The sequence below is a fragment of the Natator depressus genome, chromosome 8 (genome assembly GCF_965152275.1).
Source record: "Natator depressus isolate rNatDep1 chromosome 8, rNatDep2.hap1, whole genome shotgun sequence".
NCBI lineage: Eukaryota > Metazoa > Chordata > Testudines > Cheloniidae > Natator > Natator depressus.
In genome coordinates this window covers 7,415,189-7,439,562 of record NC_134241.1, presented here as the reverse complement: position 1 = coordinate 7,439,562, position 24,374 = coordinate 7,415,189, and the positions used below count along the sequence as shown (strand labels likewise).

General features: G+C 46.7%; 1 protein-coding gene across 3 annotated transcripts in view; it reads right to left on the bottom strand.

The window, feature by feature from the left end:
• Nucleotides 1–1,877: 1,877 nt before the first annotated feature.
• Nucleotides 1,878–24,374, bottom strand: part of FLT4 (fms related receptor tyrosine kinase 4) — a 97,048-nt gene continuing 74,551 nt past the window's right edge. Inside the window, exons 13-30 of one of the 3 annotated variants that reach the window (XM_074960327.1) lie at nucleotides 22,976–23,335; nucleotides 22,526–22,672; nucleotides 21,286–21,417; nucleotides 20,750–20,856; nucleotides 19,897–20,032; nucleotides 17,942–18,046; nucleotides 13,236–13,349; nucleotides 12,860–12,948; nucleotides 12,375–12,522; nucleotides 11,113–11,207; nucleotides 10,305–10,427; nucleotides 9,606–9,717; nucleotides 9,127–9,226; nucleotides 8,581–8,686; nucleotides 6,868–7,007; nucleotides 5,810–5,930; nucleotides 5,095–5,180; nucleotides 1,878–3,818 (exon numbers count right to left, since the gene is read on the bottom strand). In XM_074960327.1, the coding sequence (XP_074816428.1) occupies nucleotides 3,599–3,818; nucleotides 5,095–5,180; nucleotides 5,810–5,930; nucleotides 6,868–7,007; nucleotides 8,581–8,686; nucleotides 9,127–9,226; nucleotides 9,606–9,717; nucleotides 10,305–10,427; nucleotides 11,113–11,207; nucleotides 12,375–12,522; nucleotides 12,860–12,948; nucleotides 13,236–13,349; nucleotides 17,942–18,046; nucleotides 19,897–20,032; nucleotides 20,750–20,856; nucleotides 21,286–21,417; nucleotides 22,526–22,672; nucleotides 22,976–23,335 (2,441 nt within the window). In that variant the 3' untranslated portion in view covers nucleotides 1,878–3,598. The remainder of the gene's footprint in view (nucleotides 3,819–5,094; nucleotides 5,181–5,809; nucleotides 5,931–6,867; nucleotides 7,008–8,580; nucleotides 8,687–9,126; nucleotides 9,227–9,605; nucleotides 9,718–10,304; nucleotides 10,428–11,112; nucleotides 11,208–12,374; nucleotides 12,523–12,859; nucleotides 12,949–13,235; nucleotides 13,350–17,941; nucleotides 18,047–19,896; nucleotides 20,033–20,749; nucleotides 20,857–21,285; nucleotides 21,418–22,525; nucleotides 22,673–22,975; nucleotides 23,336–24,374) is intronic. The other 2 variants (XM_074960328.1, XM_074960329.1) reach the window with 2 other exon arrangements.

Genomic DNA, 24,374 nt, shown 5'->3' with positions numbered 1-24,374 from the left:
GAGAATCCATGCCAGTGCTCTGTGTCAAACACTTTATTTTCATGAGAGAGGAATGATCTGTAATAACTAATGAGTGGTAAAAAAAATGAAACTAGCAGGATACCGGTCATTTTTTATGGCATAACAACAAATCTCTTAGTCTCAATAATTAGGTTCAGTTAAAAAAAAAAGAGTGAGGGTGTTGCTAAACCTAATAGGTACAGAAATTAAACCAGGGGTTTTAAAAATTGAAATTGTCTACTGCAATTGTGGAAGCCCAAACATTGCAGCATGGGGCTAGTGCATCAGAACCGAAAATGAAACAGATCAACCTCATTTCGTTGCTCAACCTAAGTTGCAGAATGTAAAAAATGGCAGATATGATGAAAACATTGATTTTTAAAACTGTCAATTTTAATAATCATGGATGGTGGCAATAACATAGAAAAGAATCTCAACTTTTTACACTATCATTTTAATCTTGATAGTGTGCTTTAAATGACTGAAAATACAAGTGTCTATACAACTATGCATGGTCACACGTTACATTGATACTACATCAGAGGGAGTGTCTGCAGAGTAGACAGGTTTACTCATATTATGTGTATGTTATGTATGTATTACTGTTGTTGCAAATATAATAGGATTTGATTCCCCCACCCCTCCTGTCTCTCCACCCTAAAGAGGGTACAAAGTATAGGAAGCAAAGCAAACCTCTGCTGAAATTGTATGACTGCAACATTCAAAATAAAAGGTCATTCCAGCTCCTTGCCCTTGACCTGCAGATGGACTCACCCGGGCTGCCTTTAAACAATGGATTTCAGTGCAATAACTTTTCCATAGACTGATGCTTGTGTACATGTACATGGAATGCCCATCCACTCTGTATTCTGAATACAGAAGCACAGACAGAGTGTGGCTCATAGCCTGGTTATCATCACAAGCAGTTTCAAAAAGCCCTGGACACACTGCTCTGGAAACCTGTGCTAGGACCCTGTTAAATGTGGGGTTTGCTAGTACATTTTCAACCATCGGATAGAGAAGGCCTTTTGGCCCCTTTATACAGTGGCGTTTTATTTGTTGTTTTATCGGTAAATATTTTTCGGCCTTTTTTTGCAGCTGAAGTGTATTTCCAGGTGAAGTCTTTCCTGTGGCACATTGAAGGCTGGCAGGTGTGATGAGTATAGTCAGGACAAAAAAGGCTGGATCTAAAGGATGCATCAAGAGAGTGGGCTAAATTCAGCCTGGGTTTATGCCACAGTGAACCAGGCACAGAATCAACCTCCCCAGTGCCAAGGGCCTGCTGCAGCTGAAAAAGTGGGTGATAGTACAGGACATGGCCTAGGCACCTATAGGATGCACTGATTCAGTGTCTCTCCTAGCAGCCTCCATCAGTAGGGTTCCTTACTTGAGTCATGACCGCAACTTAAAGCTACTCAAGCAGCTGACAACTGTGGGTTGAATTCCCACGGGGTGCAGTGGGATTAGCAGGCACAGGGAGGTATGAGTTTTGGGGAATCTCCTCCAGCTCTCTGATATGCACATCATACTACAATTCCACTGACACAAAAGGGAAGAACAATATTGTGGTGGACTGATTTTGTGCCTTGCAGATGTCTATATGTAATTTTAAAAACAAAACCACCTATATTCCCATTCATCAAGTAAACTCACAGCCCCACACTTGTGCAGAGAATTGTAATCAAACAGACAAGACATTGAGTGTACCCACGACATACAACTCAATGTGGGAAAGGTACAGACAATGGTAGTGCCAGCTTTGTAAATGCACAAAACCCTCTTATGGAGGAAAAATATAATCTGGAAAAAGATATCTGATACCAAAATAATAATAATAATAATAATAAAATAATAATAATAAAGTAAAAACAAAACCCTTAGTTCTATACATAGAAGCCTGGCCTGCAAGCAGAATTCCTCTGGTGCTGAGACGCCAAAGGTATAGGGAGCTTCTGCCTCTGAAAGGTGTGTGGGATGAGATGCTAAAAGGAAACTCACAAGCTGCTCAAATGAGCCTCTTCACAAAGATTTCTCTGACACTTTTGTGAAGCTGCTCTGTGGCAGGGAGAGGAAAAGCAGGTGGGGAATGGCAGGGAACCAGAACAGAAATGTGTTCAGAGGAACTGCACAGAGAGTCCCCATAGCTTCTGAGCTCATGTGATTTCACATAAAAAAGCCACTGACGCTGCTTCTATAGGAACCAATATTTCTTGATCCCACACCTAAGAAAGCCCATTGGAATGAAAGACAGGTTCACTATGCTGGAGACTCTGGCAAAGTGCTGTGATAGATGCTGAAGAGGAGTCTGTCTGAGGTGTGGTCTCCCCTTTGGAGATCCTGCTGGGGCAATGGCTGAGTGGCTGCTGAAAGTGGATGCAAATGTATGTGAAGCCAATACAGTCTATCCAAGTTAATAGCACTTACCAGACCCACAGCGCAGGGTTCTCTCTTCCACTGCAGTGATGCCAGCAAACAAAGTGATGCAATTAAAGGGACCTTATCTTTGTCCTTTGTATTCTCCATTGTTCATAAAACCCTTACAGCTCATTGCAAATAAAAAGGTCACATCCGACCACTTTGATCTTTTCCTTTCATCAAACACTGATTTTCCCTCTGTGTTTAGAATCCAGCTGAAATTAACATGACTTTGTTTTGTTTATTTTCTAACTGGAGCAACAAATTATAGCAGGGCTCTGAGGAGAGGGATGGTTAGTTACCTGCTGCCAGCATAGAGTGTATAAAACTTGACTTTTTCACAGGGTCTACAAAAACAGTGGATATTTCTCTGTCTTACTGGGGTGACTTTAGCTATTAGCTGATAACTGTTTCAGGGCTTGTTGCTTTAAGGTGGCAAAAATAATCCCCCTGATTAGATATAAAGGCAGGTCTCCATTGCTAGGGATGCTCAATGCTTGGGGATCATTCACAAAGGAATATTGGTGGGATTGGATGAAGTGGTTTTGAGGGGCCGGGAGTGCTTTCGTGCCTACTGAGTTACACACACATTGGTATGTTTATGGGGAATATCTGAATCCACTGGGATCCTCTCATCCATCGCTCGGAAACGTCCTGCTCTTGTTGCTGGTACCACTTTGTCAGTCTTCCCTTTTGTTCTGTCCCTCTCCTCAGTGGCTGAAGTCATGAAGACTAAGAGAGTAGAAAAAACAATCCAAAGGAAATAATTTAAGGCTGCACATCAGGAAGAGTCTTGACTCAGACATCTATTTATATCTGACCTGAAATGGGGCTTAGTGAGTGGAAACCTATCTGAATAGAGGCTGGATGTGGAGAGGAGGTTGCAGCACTCAGCACAGATGCACACTAACCAGTGGAATTAGTCTGTCTCACCCGTACAAATAAAACAAAACATCTGAATCAGTGATGTGCTCTCTCCCGTGCCTGTGTGGATCAGAAGCTGCATCCCGAGTCATCAGTCTGTAATTCCAAGGCGTTCTCGCTCCCTTTCTCCGTCTGTCTCGTGGGGATTTCCTGCTGTGGTTTGTTCTAGGTTGGAGGGGAAGCTCCATATGGCAGCGGCAATGCAGCATGAAGGGTGGAAGGTGGTGTCTCGGCATGGTGTCTCCGCAGCCTGTTCCTGTTAATACTGCTCTGAGAAGAAGGACGCATGGACAGCGGAGGGACTGGCCCCCTCTCCGGGTGGGGTGTAGCTGCCGTCCTCTGAGTGTTCTGACAGTTCCCCATATTCACTGTTGTAAAAAGTCTGGCCTCCGACCTGGGACTGATACAACGGTCGACACCTGCCTCTCAGGTCTGACTGTTCCACTGCCAACTCTGCATTTCGACTGGGCCCTTTACTGCTGTTAGCAAGGAGAGATGCAGAGCATCAGTTCAGAGCAGTACTGGAGAAACCCAGCACCTCTCAGAGAGGCTTCCCAGCATCAGAAAGAACCTCATTAAAGAGCTGTTAAAGCACGGAGGCAAGGGGGGCATTCAGGGGGACACTCTGCATGCTAACAAACAGCCAATAAGTTAACAGCCAGCTCTCTGACGCCCAGCGCGCTAACATCTGGGGCACCCACCACACTGATATGCAGCACGCTCAGGCCCCAGGCCTGAGACTGGGAGGGTCTGCATGTGTTAGAATCTTCCCACAGAGGCTGCTCTATGGAGGCTGTTTCAACTCAATGACTGAACTAGTCTTTGTGGGGCCCTTATGTCCAGAGGAGGATCCACAGGTCCCACTCCCTGACCTGCCTCCCCCTCCCCCTTCTCCTCAGTGTGAACTGCCAAGCAGGGAGACCCACACCCACCACACACATTCCTGCATCCAGTTCCCTACTGGCTCTGCTGCAAAGTAGCCTTTTGCAGCTGCTTGATTATTATTATATTGTTTTAGGCTTGCAGCTGGGAACCCCAACCAAGTTTCAGGACCCCATTGTGTCAGGCACTGTAGAGACAAGTAACAATGAAGACAGATCCCGCCTCAAGCAGCTGCAAGTCTAGGTGTCAGACAGGATGCAACAGGTGGCAGAACAAACCAGGTGGGGGAGGGCAGGAGGACCAGGTAACAACATGAACAGAGTTCAGCAGAAAAGCAGAAATCTCAACTTACCCCCTGCCTAGCTAATGCCACTGGGCAATGATTTGTAGGCATTATGACAGAGGAAAGATGTAAGGAAGGATTTTAACAGATGTGGTGGCTTTATGAAATTTGCTGGGGAGATTTTCCCAAATGCAGTGGGTGGCGTGGGAAAAAAGCATGGAGGTGCCTGAGGGAGAAGTGGACAAGTACTTTCATGTGCCTTGTTATCTCAGCAGAGCCATTACTCCTTGGCCTTATGGAATGTGTTTTGGGTGGTAGACAAGGTGTTGTTTTTATTTGACAACTGCTTTCACAGGTCGATTTGCTGAGGTATTTTCCACTTGTTAGAAGTTTATACTCAGCCCACCCATACCATGAAAAAGCCGTAAGACCAATCAAGCCCTTTATTGCAGAGGGCTCTAGGAATTCTGCCTCCAGTAGCAGATTCTGTGGGTAGGCAACTGCAGATATTTCAGTGATCTCAGTGCATTTTGCCTCAGGGTGCCCCACAGCAAGCAACAGTGGTCCATGGGAGCGAGTTGAGGAGGTACCTGAATCCACCTTCTTTTCTGTGTCTGTTTTCTAGCCTCTCAAATTCCTCTGATGCTAGGACCATCCCACTGTCTGTTTGATTGTCCTGGGAGGAAACAAGGAAGCAACATACATTATGAGTACCATCCCTGTCAAGAGATCCATTTGCTCATCAAGCGCAGCCTCAATCCTTCATTAAATCAAATACAGGAGGTAGCTGGGAAGGGTGAGAAAGTAGCCCTGAAGGGACTGTGGGACAATTTTACCTGTAAGTGCCATAGTTTCACCGGGGGCCCACTTTTCAAATGTAGCCTCCTAAAAATGGCATGTGCAAATGCAGAGTTTGCATGGGGAGCATTTCCAGGTGTTATATGATGCAGACCAGGGATTGTTAAAGTCTGGCACAAGGTTATTAGCATATGACTGGTCCTGTTCTGGATTTCAGTGTGCTTGACCTATTGGCCTTGTTCTTACAAACCTGGGAAGGGTGAAGAGCCGAATCCTCTCTGGACGTCGCTGGCAGATCTAATTTACTTGTTCAACACTCAGCTCATACAGTGATGGGCGCTATAGAAAATCCTTACATGACAGATCGATGAGTGTGCATGGGATGGGATGAGATAGTGTTGGGATGGACAGATACAGAACTGTCCTTCCTCCATCACCAGTAAATGGGCCAGAAAACAAACAATCCCCTCATCCCTCCCTTCCCGACTCCACCCAGACTCCACTCACCGGGTGTGTTTTATACATTGTGTGTGTCATGGGAAACTCTTCAAATGTCTTAATTCTGGATGGACACCTTATCTGATTTCCTCCAGTCAAACAACCGGGGAATGACACACAGTTATAATATCTGGCGAGAGAAGCATACAGCACACAGTAAACCAATTAAGCCAATATCTGGATCAGTGCTTCACAACAGGTCACTTGCCCTATGATGCCTTCTCAATATAGAGCTTACTCTGGGGAGCAGGCAACCACAATGAGGCATTTAAGGGGGCTGGAGGGATGCATACACCTCAAGACTCCAGTGCTGTGAGGTAGCCTCCTGTTCTTACACTCGTGGAGTGGAATATTGTGTTCCCTGTCCCTCCTGCAGCAGAAAGCACACTTTAGTGAGGGTGGCAGCAAGGCAGACTTTCCAATCTAGCCCCAGTCCACAAAAGGCTTCCATCCACCCAAACAGAGGAGCCGTTCACCTGAGCAGGGGTAGGGTTACAGTGCTTAGCAGCAGGAGTAGCTGCTGATGTATTGCTGTAGGGGACAAGGTGAAAGGGACAGAGCCAGTTACACTGAACAGAGACATGATTAAAGCCCCAACACGCAGATGTCCTCATGTCCCAACATTAGATTGTGGAATAGCCTCCCAAAGAAAGAGGTGCAGGCCTGTCACTTGAGTCATTTAGAAAGGGACAAGATAAAGCACAGCTGGGATCAACCTGCATTGGAAGAGAGAGAGACTGGACAGTCTAATAGGTCTCTTCCCTTGCTAATGCACAGGACCCTGAAATCTATAGCCATGACTGCCCTGTTAGTGTAGCTAGAGGTGGGTGGAGGAGGCAGGTCATATGCTCAGACATCAAGGTCTCTCCCCAGTCACCGAAGAGAACATGAACAGAACCCAGATGCAAACTGTCTAAGTGTTGGAGTCAGACCTGCCTAGAATGCGACCTCCCAACCTAGCACTACTGGAATCTTAGCACTTCCAAAGGGCATCCTTAGAAGTCTGGATCCCTGTTGGCTCTCTCTTTGCCTCTCACAGTGTTTCCCAAAGGACAGCAGGAACTCACCTCGCTGCTAAGCTGTGGCAGCGTAGCCTCATGTCAAATTCCTCTTCATCAGAGTTCTGCTGGACAGAGGAAGGCACTTGGGAGAAGCCGTCATCTTCGGAGCTTTGAGAGTCATTCAGTGGGATGTAATCCTTCCCCTCCTGAAGGGAAGGAAAGTGAATGTGCTTACAGAGAGAAGAGGACTCTGCAAACAGGAGAGAACTTTGTACATAGACACCATCAATAATGGGAAGGAGTGTTTCCATTGTATGCAGTGTTTTTGTAGCCGTATTGGTCCCAGGATATTAGAAAGACGAGGTAGATGAGGTAATATCTTATATGGGACCAACTTCTGTTGGTGAGAGAGACAAGCTCTGTGTAAGCTCGAAAGAACAGAAGTTGGTCCAATAAAAGATATTACCTCACCAACTGTGTTTCTCTAATATCCTGGGACCAACACAGCTACAACTACACTGCATACAATGGAAATATTCCTTCCCATGATTACTTCACCCACCTTGTCTCTCTATTCCTGTTTTAGGTCTTTTGCTTTTCTGAAACACAACAACCCCCTAGAGATTTCCATGTCCTTTGAGTACAGTGAGTTAAGTGCCTGTGTGCATACAGGTGTGTACAGTGTGTGTTGATGTGTATGCATGGGGGGAATAGGGAAAGAAAATAACTCTGATTCCATAGCTTGATAATGCATACAGTTCCTTAGGCTTTCCTCTTCGGTGTTTATAACAGGTATGTATGGTACTTGTTCTGCTGACCTCCATCCCTAGGCTCTCTGTTAGCCACTTAACTGCCTTTGGGCTGTCCTGTACATACAATACAGAATAAACCCTACGTCAGGTGCTGCCTTGGGTATAGTATTTCCCACTAACCGACTTATCAACAACTACTGAGCAGCACCTGCAGTGTGTTGCATGTCGCACACCTGTTATGTGATGTACCAACAAAATGTCAGCATTCCAAAGACACACAGCTGCAGACAAGACATGTCTGCATTTATAAAATGGTTAATTTTTGTTTGTAATTGAGAAGGTTAGTCATATTTAAGCATCCAGCTATCTTCACCTAAAATAGTGTGCAAAGGAGAAGTTAAAACCACAGCGGCGTGCTCATACCAGATAAAAGTGCTGATAAGCTACTGTGTAGTAACAGTAATACGTTAAGGTAAATCTGTATGGCACTGTTTGCGTGTGTTTGTGCAAAAGAATAACTATTTAATTCAAATGTCCATGAAACTCAGATCCGGAAAGTTTCAAAAATTCCTGGTGTTTGTTAATTGTGCCTGACAGCGGCAGGAGCCTGCCAGGAGTTTGAATCAGTTTAAAAACGAACAAGTCATAATTTACAGATAAGGATAAAAATACTAAAAAGACAACTGAGAAATAATGAAAAGGATCTGTCCTATAGCTAGACAATAGTGATATGTTTGATACCGTGAAATATACATTTTACAAAGTGAAATTTACACTAATTTATACCAGCAAACATATATATTGTATCTCCAATGGTGCTATGCTGATTTGCACCAATGTAGGCTCTGACCCCCTGCTATGCCCCTCTGCCTGCACACAAATGCACAAACACACACGGAGTCAGATGTGGGCATAGCTGGCCAGCAGGATGGGAAGGAAGGAAGGAAGGAAGGAAGAATGAGCTGTTTGAAGAAAACTGGCCCAGCGCAGTTTGGTGCTGGATTATGACAGTACATGAGAACCTCACCTGCTGGACATTTTCCTGAAGAAGGTCCCCCAGGATCTCCACCAGGTCTGAGAAAGTTGGTCTCTCCTTGGGGTCCCCATGCCAGCAGCTCAGCATTATACGATAACTGCCAAGAGGAAACAACGTGCACTGTTCATCAAGTTCATCCTTCTTGTTCAAGCTGCAACCCCCAATTGAACACAAGGACTACTGTAACACCACTGTGATGGAGGGGAATGTGATCCCCCATGTCACCACCTGGCCTCCTACAGCACCATCCCAGTTTGGTTACCCTGCACAGAAGAAAGTTTAAAGTTGAATTATTTTAAATAGCTCTGAAACATCCCTCCAGTTCTTTTGATTATTCTTACTTGTTTCAGGCTCCTTCCTGGAGACTTGGTAGCAGGCTAAAGAGTGGCAGGGCCTGCCCACCACACACTGGTTGAAAGAGAGAGGCTATCCAACCCATCTGTGGGACTTTCCCCTGGCCTCCTTGGCCCCCATGTTTTCTTGTGTTTTTTATAGTATTTCCTTAGCGGGGGTTCAGGTCTGAAATCTCCAACTCACATTTCTGCAGTTGCGTATTCTGGAGCTCTCATCCTGGTACCATCTTTCAGTCTCTGACAGAACTCCTCATTGATCTGCACTCCAGGGTAGGGCGAGGCACCTAGGACAAAAATCCAAAGATGGTCCAGGGGTTGGAAAATGAAGTCCATAGCATAACAACCAAACTTTCTCCTCATTCTACTTTCCTCTCAAACCAAACTGAGACGCAGTAACTATTCTGTTTCACTCCCACTCATGAAGTGGATCTTCCTTCTCAGCCAGAAACCCTCACATTAGGAGGAGGCTGTCTCCAGACCTCTAGTCCTGACTACCACCTTCATTTCACATTGGGAGGAAGTGGTCTCCAGAATGCCCTCTGCCCCACATTGGGAGGAGGTGTCATTTTCTTCCCACTTCTCCTTCAGACATACTGCAGAAGAGAACATTCTTCCTGCACAGAAAGGCACGGTGACATCATCATCATGACCACTACCACTTACCTAGTGAAAATATCTCCCAGAGGAGGACTCCAAAGGACCAGACATCACTCTGGGTGGTGTAGACTTTGTCAAAGATGCTTTCTGGAGCCATCCACTTCAGAGGAAGGCGAGCCTGTGGGACAGAAACAAGCTGTTGGAATTCAGTCACCATCACAGCCTGGAACAAGGCTATGGATACCAACAGGGAAGCAAAGCCAGACATCCTGCAACTGCTCTTCCCTGGCCAATGTTATAGACAGATGAAGACGCACATGTGAAGTCAGGCAGTTCTTCAGTCAAAAGTCGGGAATCATTGGGGTCTGGTAGATATAGAAGGGGGTTAGGGATAAACAGGCAGGGAAAAGAGGAGGAAAAAGGATAGTTAAGAAGCTAAGAAAGGAGAGAAGGATGGACTGATGGGCAGAAGGGATAAGGATTGATATCTGGGAAAGGAAGAGAGATATACATAGATCTGCCATGCTCTGTTTAGAGCTCATTAGTGATTATAGCAGTATATGCACGGATAAGTAAATATCCCATTCCTGGCTGACCCCAGTGAGGGATTACAGTCTGAATGTTCTCCTGTCACAGATGGTGTTAGATCACTCGCTCATTCCTGTTTCCCTGGTCTTTCCCTGCATATACCAGCCACAGGATGGTTTTTATACTTCCAGTCCCAGTTCTAATCCAGATGTGAGTTAGGTGAGAGTCTATACTCACACTGCCCTTCCTGACATAGTCAGGATCCTTGTAGATGTCTCGGGCCAGTCCAAAGTCACAGATCTTCACCACATTGTTCTCTGACAGCAAGATGTTCCGAGCTGCCAGATCTCTGTGGATACACTAAGGGGAAAAACAATGGCAAAATCACAAAGAGTGGGACATGTGGGGGATCAGAAGGGGTAACGGGGGAAACTGAAGTGCCTCTCATTCAGTTCCCTCGTAGCAATGAAAGTAGGATCCCAGCACTTAGATGCACTCGCCTTCCACCTCTGGAGATCTGGGGTCAAATCCCATTAGCTCACGAATAAATAACAACCACACAAATAACTGCCTCACAGAGTATTGGATGCTGGAAACAGAATAAAACAAGTTACATTTTGCTTCCTTATGGGAGCTGGTACCTTTTTTTTTTCTTTTGAAAGAGGCTGAAGTTAAAAATCAAAAGGAAGGTTGGCTAAGGGCCTGCACTGGGACTCAGGAGATCTGAGTTCTATTTGCACCTCTGCCTCAGACTTCTTGAGACCTAGCGTAAGTGGCTCAATCTCTCTGTGTTTCAGTTCCCCACCTGTAAAAAAGGGAACTAAGAATAGTTTCCTACCTCACAGGGGTGTTCTGTGGATAAATTGATATCCCCCCTCACCTCATTGCCATTTTACAGATGGGGAACTAAGACACAGAGATTAAGTATATGTGTACGTATACATAATACCCACACCTACATATGAAGCATTCAGTAACTACGATGGTGGGCACCATGTAAGGTCATTCATAGATAGACAGATGTAAAACAGTAAGGCAAGCTCACCTTTCTGGATGCCAAGAACTCCATTCCACGTGCCACCTGGAAGCTATAGCAGATTAGGTCTTCCATAGTCAACGGACTTTGCCACAAATCATCCACTGTCCAGAAAGGAAAGAAAAATTGTTATCTCACCCAGCTAGTGGAATTTACCCTCCCCCCACAGACCACCTCCACAACTGCTGGACCAGGTCAGCATCTAGGCAAACTACAAGGATGTTTAATGGAACCTCTTTCCTAAAAGTACCAGATCCACCGTACAGTTTCCCTGTGACCATTGCAGGTAAAGAAATGTTCACTCAAGGAGTCTGTGCAAGTTTGAGGAGGAAAATTCCCGCAGCTAATACTCTTCAATTAGGACAGTCACAGAGAAATCCCAGACCTATGGAGTCTGTGCCAATTGCAGAACTAGGCAAGCAGAGGATGCTTCCAGATGAACCATATTCACCACTATTAATATTTATTATTTATATCGTGGTAGAGACTAAAGGCCCTGAGGTATCAGGGCCCATTACCTAGATACTACACACATACAGAGTGAGAAGCTGGTCCTGGCCCCAGAGAATTTAGTCTAAGTTTATTACAAGAGACAAGAGATGGATGGGGGGAACCACAAGGCAACAGCGAAGTGATTAGATTAATTAATAGTCTGCCTCAGCATCAGAGGGGAAGAAGGCTCCCTCTCTCCCTTTCAGGGATCTCCCTTTATCTGTTCTCACATAAAGAGGAAGATGCATGTCCTACATCACATGGGGAGAGGAACTCACTGGGTAGCCCCAGAAAAGCCACTAGTCTTCCATGTGACTTAGTCAACCCATCTGGAAAACTGAATAAAATGTCTAGTCAGGAGATCAGGGTTCTACCCCACCTCTGCCAAAAACTTGCATTGTGCCCCAAGACAAGGCATTTAAACAGTCTGTGTCTTGGTTCCCCCATCTGTAAAATGGGGTGATAACTTACCTGTCTCTGTGTAGCTTTTTGAGACTCCAGACGAAAAGCTCTTTGTAAGAGCTAAGGATTATTATCTGTTAAAAACTGCCAGCATTCTCCATAGACAGTATTAATCTTCATCACACTGTCTTTTGTAACATAGGATCACGTAATATCACAATTCCTACTAATGCAAGACGAATAGCCTATTTGTCCTGGTGAATCAGAGTTCCCTGCTGTACATTGTCAGATGCCTTAATTATTCAATGTTAATTAAGTTTGGCACTAGTTTAACGGGATGCAGTGAGGAGCTGCTGGTGAAGACTGGGGCTCATTACCTTCCTGTCTGGGCTGTGCTGTCTGGCTCTTGTTCATCAGAAGCCTGTTGAAGATTGCGCTGTTGCTGGTACCAGAGCGACTCCTTCTGTCTGCTCTCACTGCTTCTACTAAGGACCGGACCTGGATGCGCAGTCTGGGTGATTTTTCCTGGGAAGCAGGCCAGGCCCAAAAGGTAATCATGGGACACATCGTCTAACCACTGCAGCAGTAACTCAGTTGACACATTCATTGTATCCTAGGCTTCCCAACTCTGATCCACCAATAGAGCCCAATCCTGGCCTCGAATCACCAATCTCCCATTGGACAGGAAGAAATTTACTCTCTGCATTCACACATCAAACACACTGTTACGTGGATCTGACACATGAGGTCTTTGTATCTTATTGTCAGGGTTAAGCTCATTCCAAGCCAGACATATTCTTCTTCCTTCACTAATCATGGGAAGGGCCCTTAGAGATGCCACAAGATGAAGGAGGCTACATACCGTGTAAGGACTGAATCCTTCCCGTTTGGTCCGCAGGTAGTTGGAGAGGTTTCCATATTTACAGAACTCAACAATAACCATGAGTGGGCCTGGAAGAGAAGAAACAAAGGAGTTCCTGGGGCAGAGTTAAGGACATGGGGCTAAAATCTCTCTTGATTTACACAACACGCAATCCCATTGCACTCAATACATACACAATCACACACACACACACAAATAAATACTAACAGTTGCATCCTTACGCTAATGCACACCTACACAGTCACACACACAACGGAGGAAATGGCAGAGTGAGGCAGAGGGAACGATGCCCAGCATAGAGGTGAAAGAGCTTTTCACTTCACGGCCAGCTGCCTTGGTGGTCTTGGATATTTACCATTGGGCTTGGTGCAGGCACCCAGCAGGTTAACGACATTGAGGTGATTTCCAATGTGAATGAGGATCTTCAGCTCCGACATCAGCGCCTTGTGCTCACTTGCAGTAGCTCCCTCTGGAAACAAATGAACTGAATTATGGTTCCCCCTTAATTACAGCCCCTTCTTCCTCCCTTCTTTTTACTGAGACTTTATCCCCAGTAGCCTCCAAACCATGGCAGCATGATCCATAACTGAGTTAAAACAGTTCTTGTCAACATGGTTATGGCACTAGTGTAGATATGGCTTTAGGACTTTTGAATATTAGCTTACAAAGCAATAACCCCAGCCCTGCAGAATCACTGTTTGAAGGCGGGGTGGGTTGGACTATTAATGTAGAACACTGAAGTAAAAGCGAACACAGGTCGGGCCTGACACACTTAGGCCAGGGGTAGTTGGAAGTGGTTTATATTCACGGATAAATGACCACACAAGGGTTATAGACACACATATATAGACACACACACACTTGTAACTTGGCCTTTTGACTTCCTGAGCTGATGTGATGAGCCACAAACCCATTTCAGGGAAACAAAAGGAATTTGGGGTTTTCTGATCCTGACTGAAGATAGGAACATACAGGTTCAGAGTCCCCAGCTTGATTTCAACCCAGGAGTTCACTTTCTAGTCCATTTACTACTCTAAACACCCAAAGGTACTCTTTGAACAGCTCATTCTACATGGCATTTTCCCCAGAGAACACGAACAGCATCAGGCCTTGTGTCTTGGTAGTAATTTAGGCAGAAAGATACTTTGTTATTTCTCCATGACTCAATTTAACTCACAATTTGTATCCTCCTTTATCATGAGCATTTTCTCTGCTACATTCCTCCCTCCTAATCTCACCACCTCTGGGATTTGCAATTTTTGGCTGTTTCACTGTGGAGATTTTACTAACTTGTGTGGAAGGAGCTCCTTCTTAAACAAAATCTGCCAGGCCTCAAAGTCAGAAAACAACAGCACCTAAAGGGGATCTGCAAAACTTCTGGAAAAATGTAGTCACAAACAGACACATTTTCAAACAGGCTTCTGAAATTGCTCCCACAGATTTTACATGTGCATCCATATGCACAAATGGGCACTGAGATGAATAGTTACTTGTAGGGCTGTTGATTAATCACAGTTAACTCATGTGATTAACTCAAAAAATTAATCGCGGTTAAAAAAATTCATCGCGATTAATTGCACTGTTAAATAGAATACCAATTGAAATTTATTAAATAGTTTTGAATGTTTTTCTACCTTTTCAAATATATTGATTTCTATTAAAACACAGAATACAAAGTACACCGTGCTCACTTTATATTATTATTTTTATTACAAATATTTGCACTAGAAAAATGATAAACAAAAGAAATAGTATTGTTCAATTCATCTCATACAAGTACTGTAGTGTGACCTCTTTATTGTGAAACTTACAAATATAGATTTTTTTTGGTTACTTAACTGCACTCAAAAACAAAACAATTTAAAACTTTAGAGCCTACAACAGGGGCGGGCAAACTTTTTGGCCTGAGGGCTGCATCGGGTTTCTGAAATTGTATGGAGGGCCGGTTAGGGGAGGCTGTGCCTCCCCAAACAGCCAGGCATGGCCTGGCCCCCGCCCCCTATCTGACCACCCCGCTTCTCGCCCCCTGACAGCCTCCCCGGGACTCCTGCCCCAGCCAACCCCCACTATTCCCTGACTGCCCCATGGGGACCTCTGCCCCATCCACCCCGCCCCGGCTCTCGGTCCCCTGACTGTCCCTGGACACTCCGCCCCTAACTGCCCCCCACCACCCCATTTAACCCCCCTTCTCCTTCTTGACTGCCCCCCAGGGATCCCTGCCACCATTCAACCCCTGTTCCCCGCCCCATGACCACCCCGACCCCGTCCATGCCCCGGACCACCCCCCAAACTCCCCTGCCCTCTATCCAACCCTGCCCCCACTCCCTGTCCCCTTACCATACTGCCTGGAACACCGATGGCTGGCAGCGTGGCTGCACTAGGACAGGTAGCCGCGCTGTGCCACGCAGCACAGAGTACCGGGTCAGGCCAGGGTCTGCAGCCCCGCCGCCCAGAGCATTGCACCACGTGGCAGCATGGCTGCGGGGGAAGGGGACAGTTTCCCGGGCCAGGAGCTCAAGGGCTGGGCAGGACGGTCCTGCAGGCCGGATGTGGCCCGCGGGCCATAGTTTGCTCACCTCTGGCCTACAAGTCCACTCAGTTCTATTTCTTATTCAGCCAATTGCTACGACAAACAAGTTTGTTTACCTTTATGGGAGATGCTGCTGCCTATTTCTTATTTACAACGTCACCTGAAATTAAGAAAAGGCATTTGCATGGCACTTTTGTAGCTGGTGTGGCAAGGTATTTACGTGCCAGATATGCTAAACATTCGTATGCCCTTTCATGCTTTGGCCACCATTCCAGAGGACATGCTTCCATGCTGAAGATACTCATTAAAAAAATAATGCGTTAATTAAATTTGTGACTGAACTCCTTGGGGGGAGAATTGTATGTCTCCTGCTCTGTTTTACCTGCATTCTGCCATATATTTCCTGTTACAGCAGTCTCGGATGATGACCCAGCACATGTTCGTTTTAAGAATACATTCAAAGCAGATTTGACAAAATGCAAAGAAGGTACCAATGTGAGATTTCTAAAAATAGCTACAGCACTTGACCCAAAGTTTAAGAATCTGAAGTGCCGTCCAAAATCTGAGAGGGATGAGGTGTGGAGCATGCTTTCAGAGGTCTTCAAAGAGCAACACACTGATGCGGAAACTACAGAACCCGAACCACCAAAAAAGAAAATCAACCTTCTGCTGGTGGCATCTGACTCAGATGATGAAAATGAACATGCGTCGGTCCGCACTGCTTTGGATTATTATCGCGCAGAACCCATCATCAGCATGGACACATGGAATGGTGGTTGAAGCATGAAGGGACATGTGAATCTTTAGGGCATTTGGCATGTAAATATCTTGCAATGCCGGCTACAACAGTGCCATGTGAATGCCTGTTCTCTCTTTCAGGTGACATTGTAAACAAGAAGCGGGCAGCATTATCTCCTGCAAATTGTAACCAAACTTGTTTGTCTGAGCGAGTGGCTGAAGTAGGACTGAGTGGAGTTTTAGGCTCTAAAGCTTTATACTGTTTTATTTTTGAACGTAGTTATTGTTTTGTACATAATTCTACATTTGTAAGTTCAACTCTCATGACAAAGAGATTGCACTACAGTACTTGTATTAGGTGAATTGAACAATACTATTTCTTTTGTTTTTTACAGTGCTAGTATTTGTAATAAAAAATAAATATAAAGTGAGCACTGTACACTTTGTGTGCTGTGTTGTAACTGAATTCAATATATTCGAAAATGTAGAAAACATCCAAAAACATTTAAATAAATGGTATTCTATTATTGTTTAACAGCGCAATTAATCACATGATTAATTGTGATTAATTTTTTTAATTGCTTGACAGCCCTAGTTACTTGGTTTCCACATGCAAATGTTCCTCTCTATGTGCTTGCCCCTTTTGCTTACATGTTAGGTAGTTGTATATATGCCTGGTAACCAATACGTGCAAACAAAAGTGATTTTTTTTATCCAAATGGCAACATGCAGAATAGGAGGGCGCCATTTTAGGGGCCTGCTTGAAAACGTGGCCACAGAAGTTTAAGATCTCAAATCTGTAGAATGCAATTTTACTCCAGCTCTGAAACTGGCCCTAAGGCAGATTCAACTCTCCTGACTTCAACAGAGTTGTGACCTACTTACCTCTGATCTGAATGTGGCGCTTAAGCATGAATTACAATCACATTTGAAAGCAAACGATTTGAAAAGCAGCTCCTCCTTCACTGACAAGCCGAGAGTGGGGTTCAGGATTCTGTATCTCTCCTTTAAGAGTCACTGATATCACCCAAGCTCTTGAAATGAAGCAGGAAAGGAGTGTTTTCCTGCTCTATGCACAGCCTCTTAGGTGTCTAATATTGGCGTTCACTCCAGCAGAACCCTGAACTCGAGTTTTGGCAGCTATATGAAAGAACTGATTTTTAAATATTTTGATTCTTAATGTTATTGTACTTTGTGTCAGACGTGCAGTGATCTAGAGACTATGTTACCAATTTGAGACCTTAAACAGTTCTACATAATTAGGGTCAGGTTTTCAAAAGTATGTAGGTGCCTAAAGATGCAGATGGGTGCCTGGTGGGATTTTCAAACATATTTAAGCACGTCAGGTGCCTAACTCCAATCTGTGGCAGAACCAGAGCTGGGCACTTTTGAAAATTCTGTTAGGCACCTAAATACCTTTGAAAACCTGGCCCTTTGTCCTTCCTTCCCCTGTCTGCTCTGCCATGCTTCTTCCACTGGACCTGCATGGGGACAGAACATCATTTATCAGAGGTCAACAGGGTCAAAGGCCATGGAGCTAAACGTTAAGAAGGAAGGTTGTTCCTTTAGGGCATGATCCAACCTCCATTCACATCACCAAGGGCTGGATCGGGCCCTTGGACTCTTTAATGGCATGAGCACAGGTATGCGCTCTAGCGATGACAAGGGATTAGTTTAAATCACTCGAGATGTTTCTGTGAAAGACAGATATTAACCAGATGGACGTTCCCAGGCAGATGACTAATCCCCTGCTGTCCACAAAAAACATTCATCATGCCTCCCCATCTTCGTACCTTTCAGCATTTTAACTGCCACAGTTTCACAGCTGTTACTCTTATTAATCCCAAAGGCAGAGGCTTCCACCACCTTCCCGAAAGCACCATGGCCCAGGACTTTACCTGCCAAGGAGGGAAACACGGGGTAAAAGGGAGCATCATGGAGGACTGGTTCAGAGCCTGGGGAATGGGACAAAAACAAAACAGGAAACGGCGAGGAGGAGAAAAGGAGTGACAAAGGAAGAGGAAGAAGTGCAGTGTGCACCCTTCCCAGGTGGCTGCCTGCTCAGATGGTTATAATGAGAGAAAGGACAAGGGGGGGAACTGAGACAGACCCAGCATTGACAAAGCAGAGGAAGGAAACAGCTTGCGGAGGTGAGGTGCCATTTGTTGCCCTGGAGCGGAGTGCGTGGGAAAGGTGTGTGGGACACCTTGGAGCAGAATGGCCAGGGCTGATGTCATTATTCCAGTCCTTGGCATTCTCATACACAGCACTCTGTGTAACCCTTTGTAGGCTACATAAGAAGTGGAGTGGAGCGATGTTGTGTGTATGTGTCTCTCTCTCTCTCTCTCTCTCTCAGGGTGGTGGAGTCATTCCTAGCGCTGGGTTTTAGACTGGCTCTGATGTGCCCTCAGGCTGGCACACTCTGCCCATGCAGCTGCATGTTCCCTCAGGACAACTGAAAGGAGATGCATGCCCTGGACAAGCCAGAAGCCCCAGGCTTCAAGTACATTTGCTGCTCTTCTATTGGCCCTTCTGAGTTGCAAGCCATGTCCAACAGAGGGATACTCCTGAGTGGGAGATGGACCCGAGCGATGGGGTGGCAGAGTTATGAGCTCTGCGGTTTCCCTGGATCGAGGTGATGAATGGAGTGGAGGAGTGTGATCAATTCCAGACCAGGAGCTCTTTCAGAAAGCAACCACCACATCAGACAGGACACAAATAGAAACACAGCTCTGCGATAGTAAATTCCCTCCCTGGGTCCCAAATACTAATCAGCCCTTAATCATACCCCTGCCTGGTACATTAGTATTATTATACCTATTTCACAGAAGGAGAAACAAAGAGATTAGGGGCCAGGTTCTCATATCTGTGCTCCTTCACAATTGCATCTTACTCCACAAGTAGCCACACTGAAATCAATGGGTCTAGTAATCCAGTAAGATAATACGCAGTGTGAGCTGGGGTTGCAAATCCGGCCCCAAGTGACTAGACAAAGGTCACAGAGTGGGGTTAGAACCCAGGCGTCCTGACTGTAATGGCAAAATGACATACCTGACCCTATGAAGTGTTGTTGTAGCCAAGTGGGTCCCAGGATACTAGAGGGACAAGGTGGGTGAGGTAGTATCTTTTATTGGACCAACTTCTGACCCTAGTTGAAAGACGGAGCACTGGGAGACTCAGAAGCATTGGTGGTGGCCTTCCAAAGTGTTACCAGAGCCACCGCTGGGGAACGATTTCATACAAGTTGTCCAAGCTCCTCCTCCTCCTCACTCATCACCCAGTGTAGACAGGAGCAGGGTCTCACAGGGAGAGCTACTTAGCTCCAAAAGCTTTTACATTGAGGTACAAGAGCTCTCAGAGAGAGGACAGCATACATTGTTCACACAGAGAGAGAGCACGGTCCTATAGGGGCCTGGTTTTGGGGACCTGGCCATGACAAAAGAGTGACTCCTGAGTCCCAGGAATACAGGGGCCTCAGAGAGCGAGGGAATACAATCCAGAAATCCACAGTAGGTCCCAGGATGGTGACCGAGGAGAGACAAAGAAATCTGCCAAGCATAGCTGAGCCAGGAAACATTTGAAGGTAGAAGCGGTGGTCCTGAAGCCAAGGAAGTAGTGGACACACAGAAGGAGAGAGAGCAAAAAAGCTGGAGCCCAACCATCAGATGCAGCCAAGAGGCTCACAGCTGCCTGGTGGTGAGTGCATAGCAGGGCCCTGTCTGTCCTGTGGCCAGCAAAGAGCTCTCACCTAGCCGGAGTCGCTCCCGTGGGAATTCCCACTTGCTGGAGTCATAGGGCAGGTATTCGCACTGCTCCTCCAGGGGAACCTCTCCAGGGTCCATGATGATGGACAGGTAGCCGGTTTTGATGTCAGCGTGGGCGGGCTGCAGGAATCAGCAAAGAGGGGGTGTGACTGGGCAGTTCAGCATCAGTTCCAGTGGGGAGACGCTTACACGATTCCCGTTCTGTCCTACCCCCTTGTGCTGTGACCTGACTCTATTGTTTTCTGGCATCACAGAGTAGGTTTAAAGAAAAGGAGGACTTGTGGCACCTTAGAGACTAACCAATTTATTTGAGCATGAGCTTTTGTGAGCTACAGCTCACTTCATCGGATGCATCCGATGAAGTGAGCTGTAGCTCACGAAAGCTCATGCTCAAATAAATTGGTTAGTCTCTAAGGTGCCACAAGTCCTCCTTTTCTTTTTGCGAATACAGACTAACACGGCTGTTACTCTGAAACCTGTCATTATTAGAGTAGGTTTAATCATTCTGAAGGGGGGCTTGGGGGCTCCCCCTGTTTTCCCTCACCCCCTTTGTTCTGGGTCCTCTTCTCCAATGCCAAACACCATTCTGCCTCCTTCCTTGTGGCTGCTGTGAGCACTGTACTTGGAAGGGAGCCAGTCCAGAGCACCATCCAGTGATCATCCTGCCGGCAATGCTAGGACTAGGGACACGCTGCAGTGGCTTTGAGGATCACCTTTGCAGCTACACCTCCCACCCTGAGAAGCAAGAGCCTTGTGAACTCATATCTCCATCTCCCCGCTGCTCTCCTACCCTCTCTCCCTGGCTCCACACTGCAGGAGTAAAAGCAGGCAACGTACCCTTTTGATGTTGCAGAAGATGAGGATGAGGAGGATCCAGAAGAAGACAGCGATGACCCCGGTCCCAATGAGGATCACGATCTCCACGTTGGTCCGGTCGTCAGAGCCTGCAGAACGGGAAGGGAAATTGCCAAGTCAAAGAGATGCTCATTCTCCACCGCCTGTTCCAGCCTGCCCCATCCTCATCATGGACCCCAGAGTATACTGTGAGGCAGGTGTTGGAGAAGCTGAATCTATGCCTTCCCTCTCGCATGGGGCTGAGCACAGGAGAGTAACAGACACTGTTGTGAGAGCCCTGTTCCCCCTCTGGAAGGAGGGCTGCGCTGCCCTGAGGGTATCCAAGCTTGGCCTAGAGCTGCCCTTGGACTCCTCCTCCTGGCACCTTCACTCCAGCAAGATGGAGGGGCCTTCACTCTCATCTCTGCATCGGCTGTCTCAGAGCACACAGAAGCAGTGAGGGGCCTTGCTCCTCCTGCTTTGTCCACACTCCCAGAGTCTGAGGGGATTGTTCCCTGGGGTCAGGATGCTGGCAGTACCTTCCACAGAGACGCTGGCTGAGGAGTTCACGCAGCCCTTGGCGTTGCAGACACTGCACAGGTAGAGCCCAGCATCCTCTTCTCTCACCCTCTGGATGCTCAGCCTCTGGTTCGAATCTGCTAGGTCAATCCCTGAAAGGTACAGAGGCTAATGGTATCAGTGTGAGCTGGTGCAGTTTCCGGAGGGAGGGGATTCCTATGCCAGACAAATTCAGACTTGAAATACAATGCAGCCTTTTAACAGTCGGGGCGATTAGCCTAGGCTCCCCACTGCACATGCCCACAACCAGCTAACAAGGTTTTAAGCATGGCTTGCCCACTTTCCAGTAGGTGCAGGATCTGGTCTAACAGACCATTAGTTAAAAGATGTTATCTAACATGTCACAGAACATGGCCTCTTTTCCTCATCCAGACATGGCCTCCAACTAGGTTATAAAAAGCCCCTCAGGGCCTGTCTAAGGAAGTGGCTCTTAGCAGCCACAGGAACACGCAGGACTCAGAGCACAAGGAACCCTTGCAGGGAAAGCGGGGAATGCTCCCATTACTGGCTCCAGTTTCATAGAGCCCTCACATGTGCACAGCACCGCCTATGAAGCCATCCCATTTGGAGCGTGCCCTCTCCCTTCGGCCCTTCCGAAGACATGCCGGCAAATGTTACTGTTGCTAGCAGGGCTCCTGCAAGTTTCCCTGGAGTGGTGTGAATGAGGATTTTTTTTTTTTTTTGACATAGAGCCGCGCAGCTAAACCATGCCACAGACTAGCCCCCTCCGTAACCTGCAACATGGTTTCATTACCTGACCAAACCATACTCTCAGACCAAAACCTCCAGGCTGTTCAGGGAAAACAAGCCAGAGGCGCTTAGCAGCACTACTATTTAACTGCCCTAGTATCTAGTTACCAACGCAGCCTGCCGTTTCAGATGGAATATGGACAGAGTCTAACTTTGCTACACCCTGTAATAGTCCAGCAACTCCTGTCTGCACAGGTCTCTGACCAGCTGTGTGTAAGCATGGCATAAATGCAGCTGTGCCTGCGCCAGGTCCTAATGCGGTCTGGCTGGCCAATGAGGACACAGTCAAATTGTTGCAGAACCTGGTTAAGAGAGATATTCCAGCCCAACGATCTAGTAGCGGGATCTAAACTAGGGCATGGCAGGGCCATGATTCAAATCTAGTTTGCCTGACTGTCCTTTGGAAGAAGATTCCCTGACCTCAACTCCACCCTCTTGAACCAACCGTACCTGAAACCTCTTCCACCAGCTTCTCGTCTTTATACCAGCTGATGTCAGGAATGTGAGCGCCATCCACCTTACAACGCATCTCTATTGAGTCGCTGACGTTCACCCATATGTCTGTCAGGTTCTGCTTCAGTCTGGGGACCTCGAGGGCTAAAGGAGCAGCAGCATCCAGACAAAGAGGAGATTAAAGACAAGCAGGAGATTGTTTGCTTTGAAGACCATCTCGACCCATACAGGGGGAAGAATTCTAAGGGGTCCTAATATACTGTACATTTTGAGTATCTAGCCCCTTCTGGGTGAGGCTGAGACAGGCAGTGCTGAGAACTCTCTCATACCCAGCACCCCTTGCTGCTCAGGCCCTGTTCACCCCATCCCGGTGCTTCCTTGTGTGCTCCTTGCCCTGCATCACGCCCACCGTCACAGAGTCACTCTGCCTGCTCCCACGCTCCTCACCCTGTACAGAGATGTATTTTTTGTGGCAGTGTTTCTCTCTGGTCTTTCGGTTCTGCACCTCACACACATAGTCTCCCTCCTCCCCCAGGGAGATGTTCGGGATGGTGAGCAGCAGGGCAGCGTCGTTGGAGTCGGGTTCGAAGTGCAGCTCCCCTTGCATCTTGGTCGCGTAGTGGTGGACATTCTTGCAGTCCAGGACTAGTGGGTTGCCTTCCTCGTGGTGCAGCTTCGAGAGGTTCAGACGGTACCACTGCAGGTTCTCATAGGTGTAGTTGTCAGCATTGCAGCTCAGTTTCAGGTCCTGTCCCTCAGTGGGCTCCTCTGAAGGCTGGGATTCAATCTCAAATCCATCCGGAATGGCTGCCAGGAAGGCAAGGGAAGGAAACAGATGTGTGACTGAGATTTTAAGGCTCCATGGTGCATCACTGCCTTACAGGGTGGAATTGTCGCCCTCTGCTTCGCACTCTGAGTCCATCTTGTATATAGACAAGGATAAAAAAACCTCCCCAAAGCACAGTGATAACCTGCATGACGCTGCTAAGAAATTGCTAAAGCGAAGAGGAGTCACAGGTGGTGAACTGAAGGCCTAGGCTCAAATTAAGCTTGGGTCACAAATGAAATAAGGTTGCAGGGTCTGAATTTAGCTTTTGGTTTTTACTTCCCTGGTCCGATATTAAAACACAGGGTTCTAAACCGCTTCCTGCTTCTGCAAAAATGTGTTTGTACCCCACCACTTGCACATCCAAACAGGCATTTGTGCATACAAGCTAGGCAAGTGCACACACAGAAGATTACTTGGGATGCAATTACTCAATTTGCTTACGCAAATGCATATTTGCATACACAAATACTGGCAGTGCGCGCACACAGTGTTGTTATTAATTATTCCGATAGAAACCAACTGTGTGCTGGGCTTTTTGCAGGCAGGCTCAACCCCCCAAACAGCATATAACCCACACAGCCCTCAGGCACAAAATCACTATGAAATCCTGTCCAACTCCAAATTTCTACATAGCAGGGACATGGGCCTGTAACAGCAGGGGGTTTTGCAGGTCAGGATTGTGTAAAGGAAGTTTACGCAGCATTTCACTGTGCGATCCCTGGCTTTAGCCAGTACTGTCAGTCTCTAGCTCTTAAAAACTCAACTAGATCAAATTAATCTCTCCCCCGCACCCTCAGAATTCCCCATGGCTCCTGCCAAGTGTCTCAGGACCCGAACGCAAACCGGGAAGAGTGAAGTTACCCTACAGAGCACTAGAGGGTACTGTTGCATCAGATACACCTGAGAGTTGCAGGCTCTGACTTTTACGATTATTACAGAATAAGGTTGTGAACTCTCCACTCCAAGGCAGGCAGGATAGTGTAAGGAGAGAGGATTCACAATCAGTGACTAACGGGC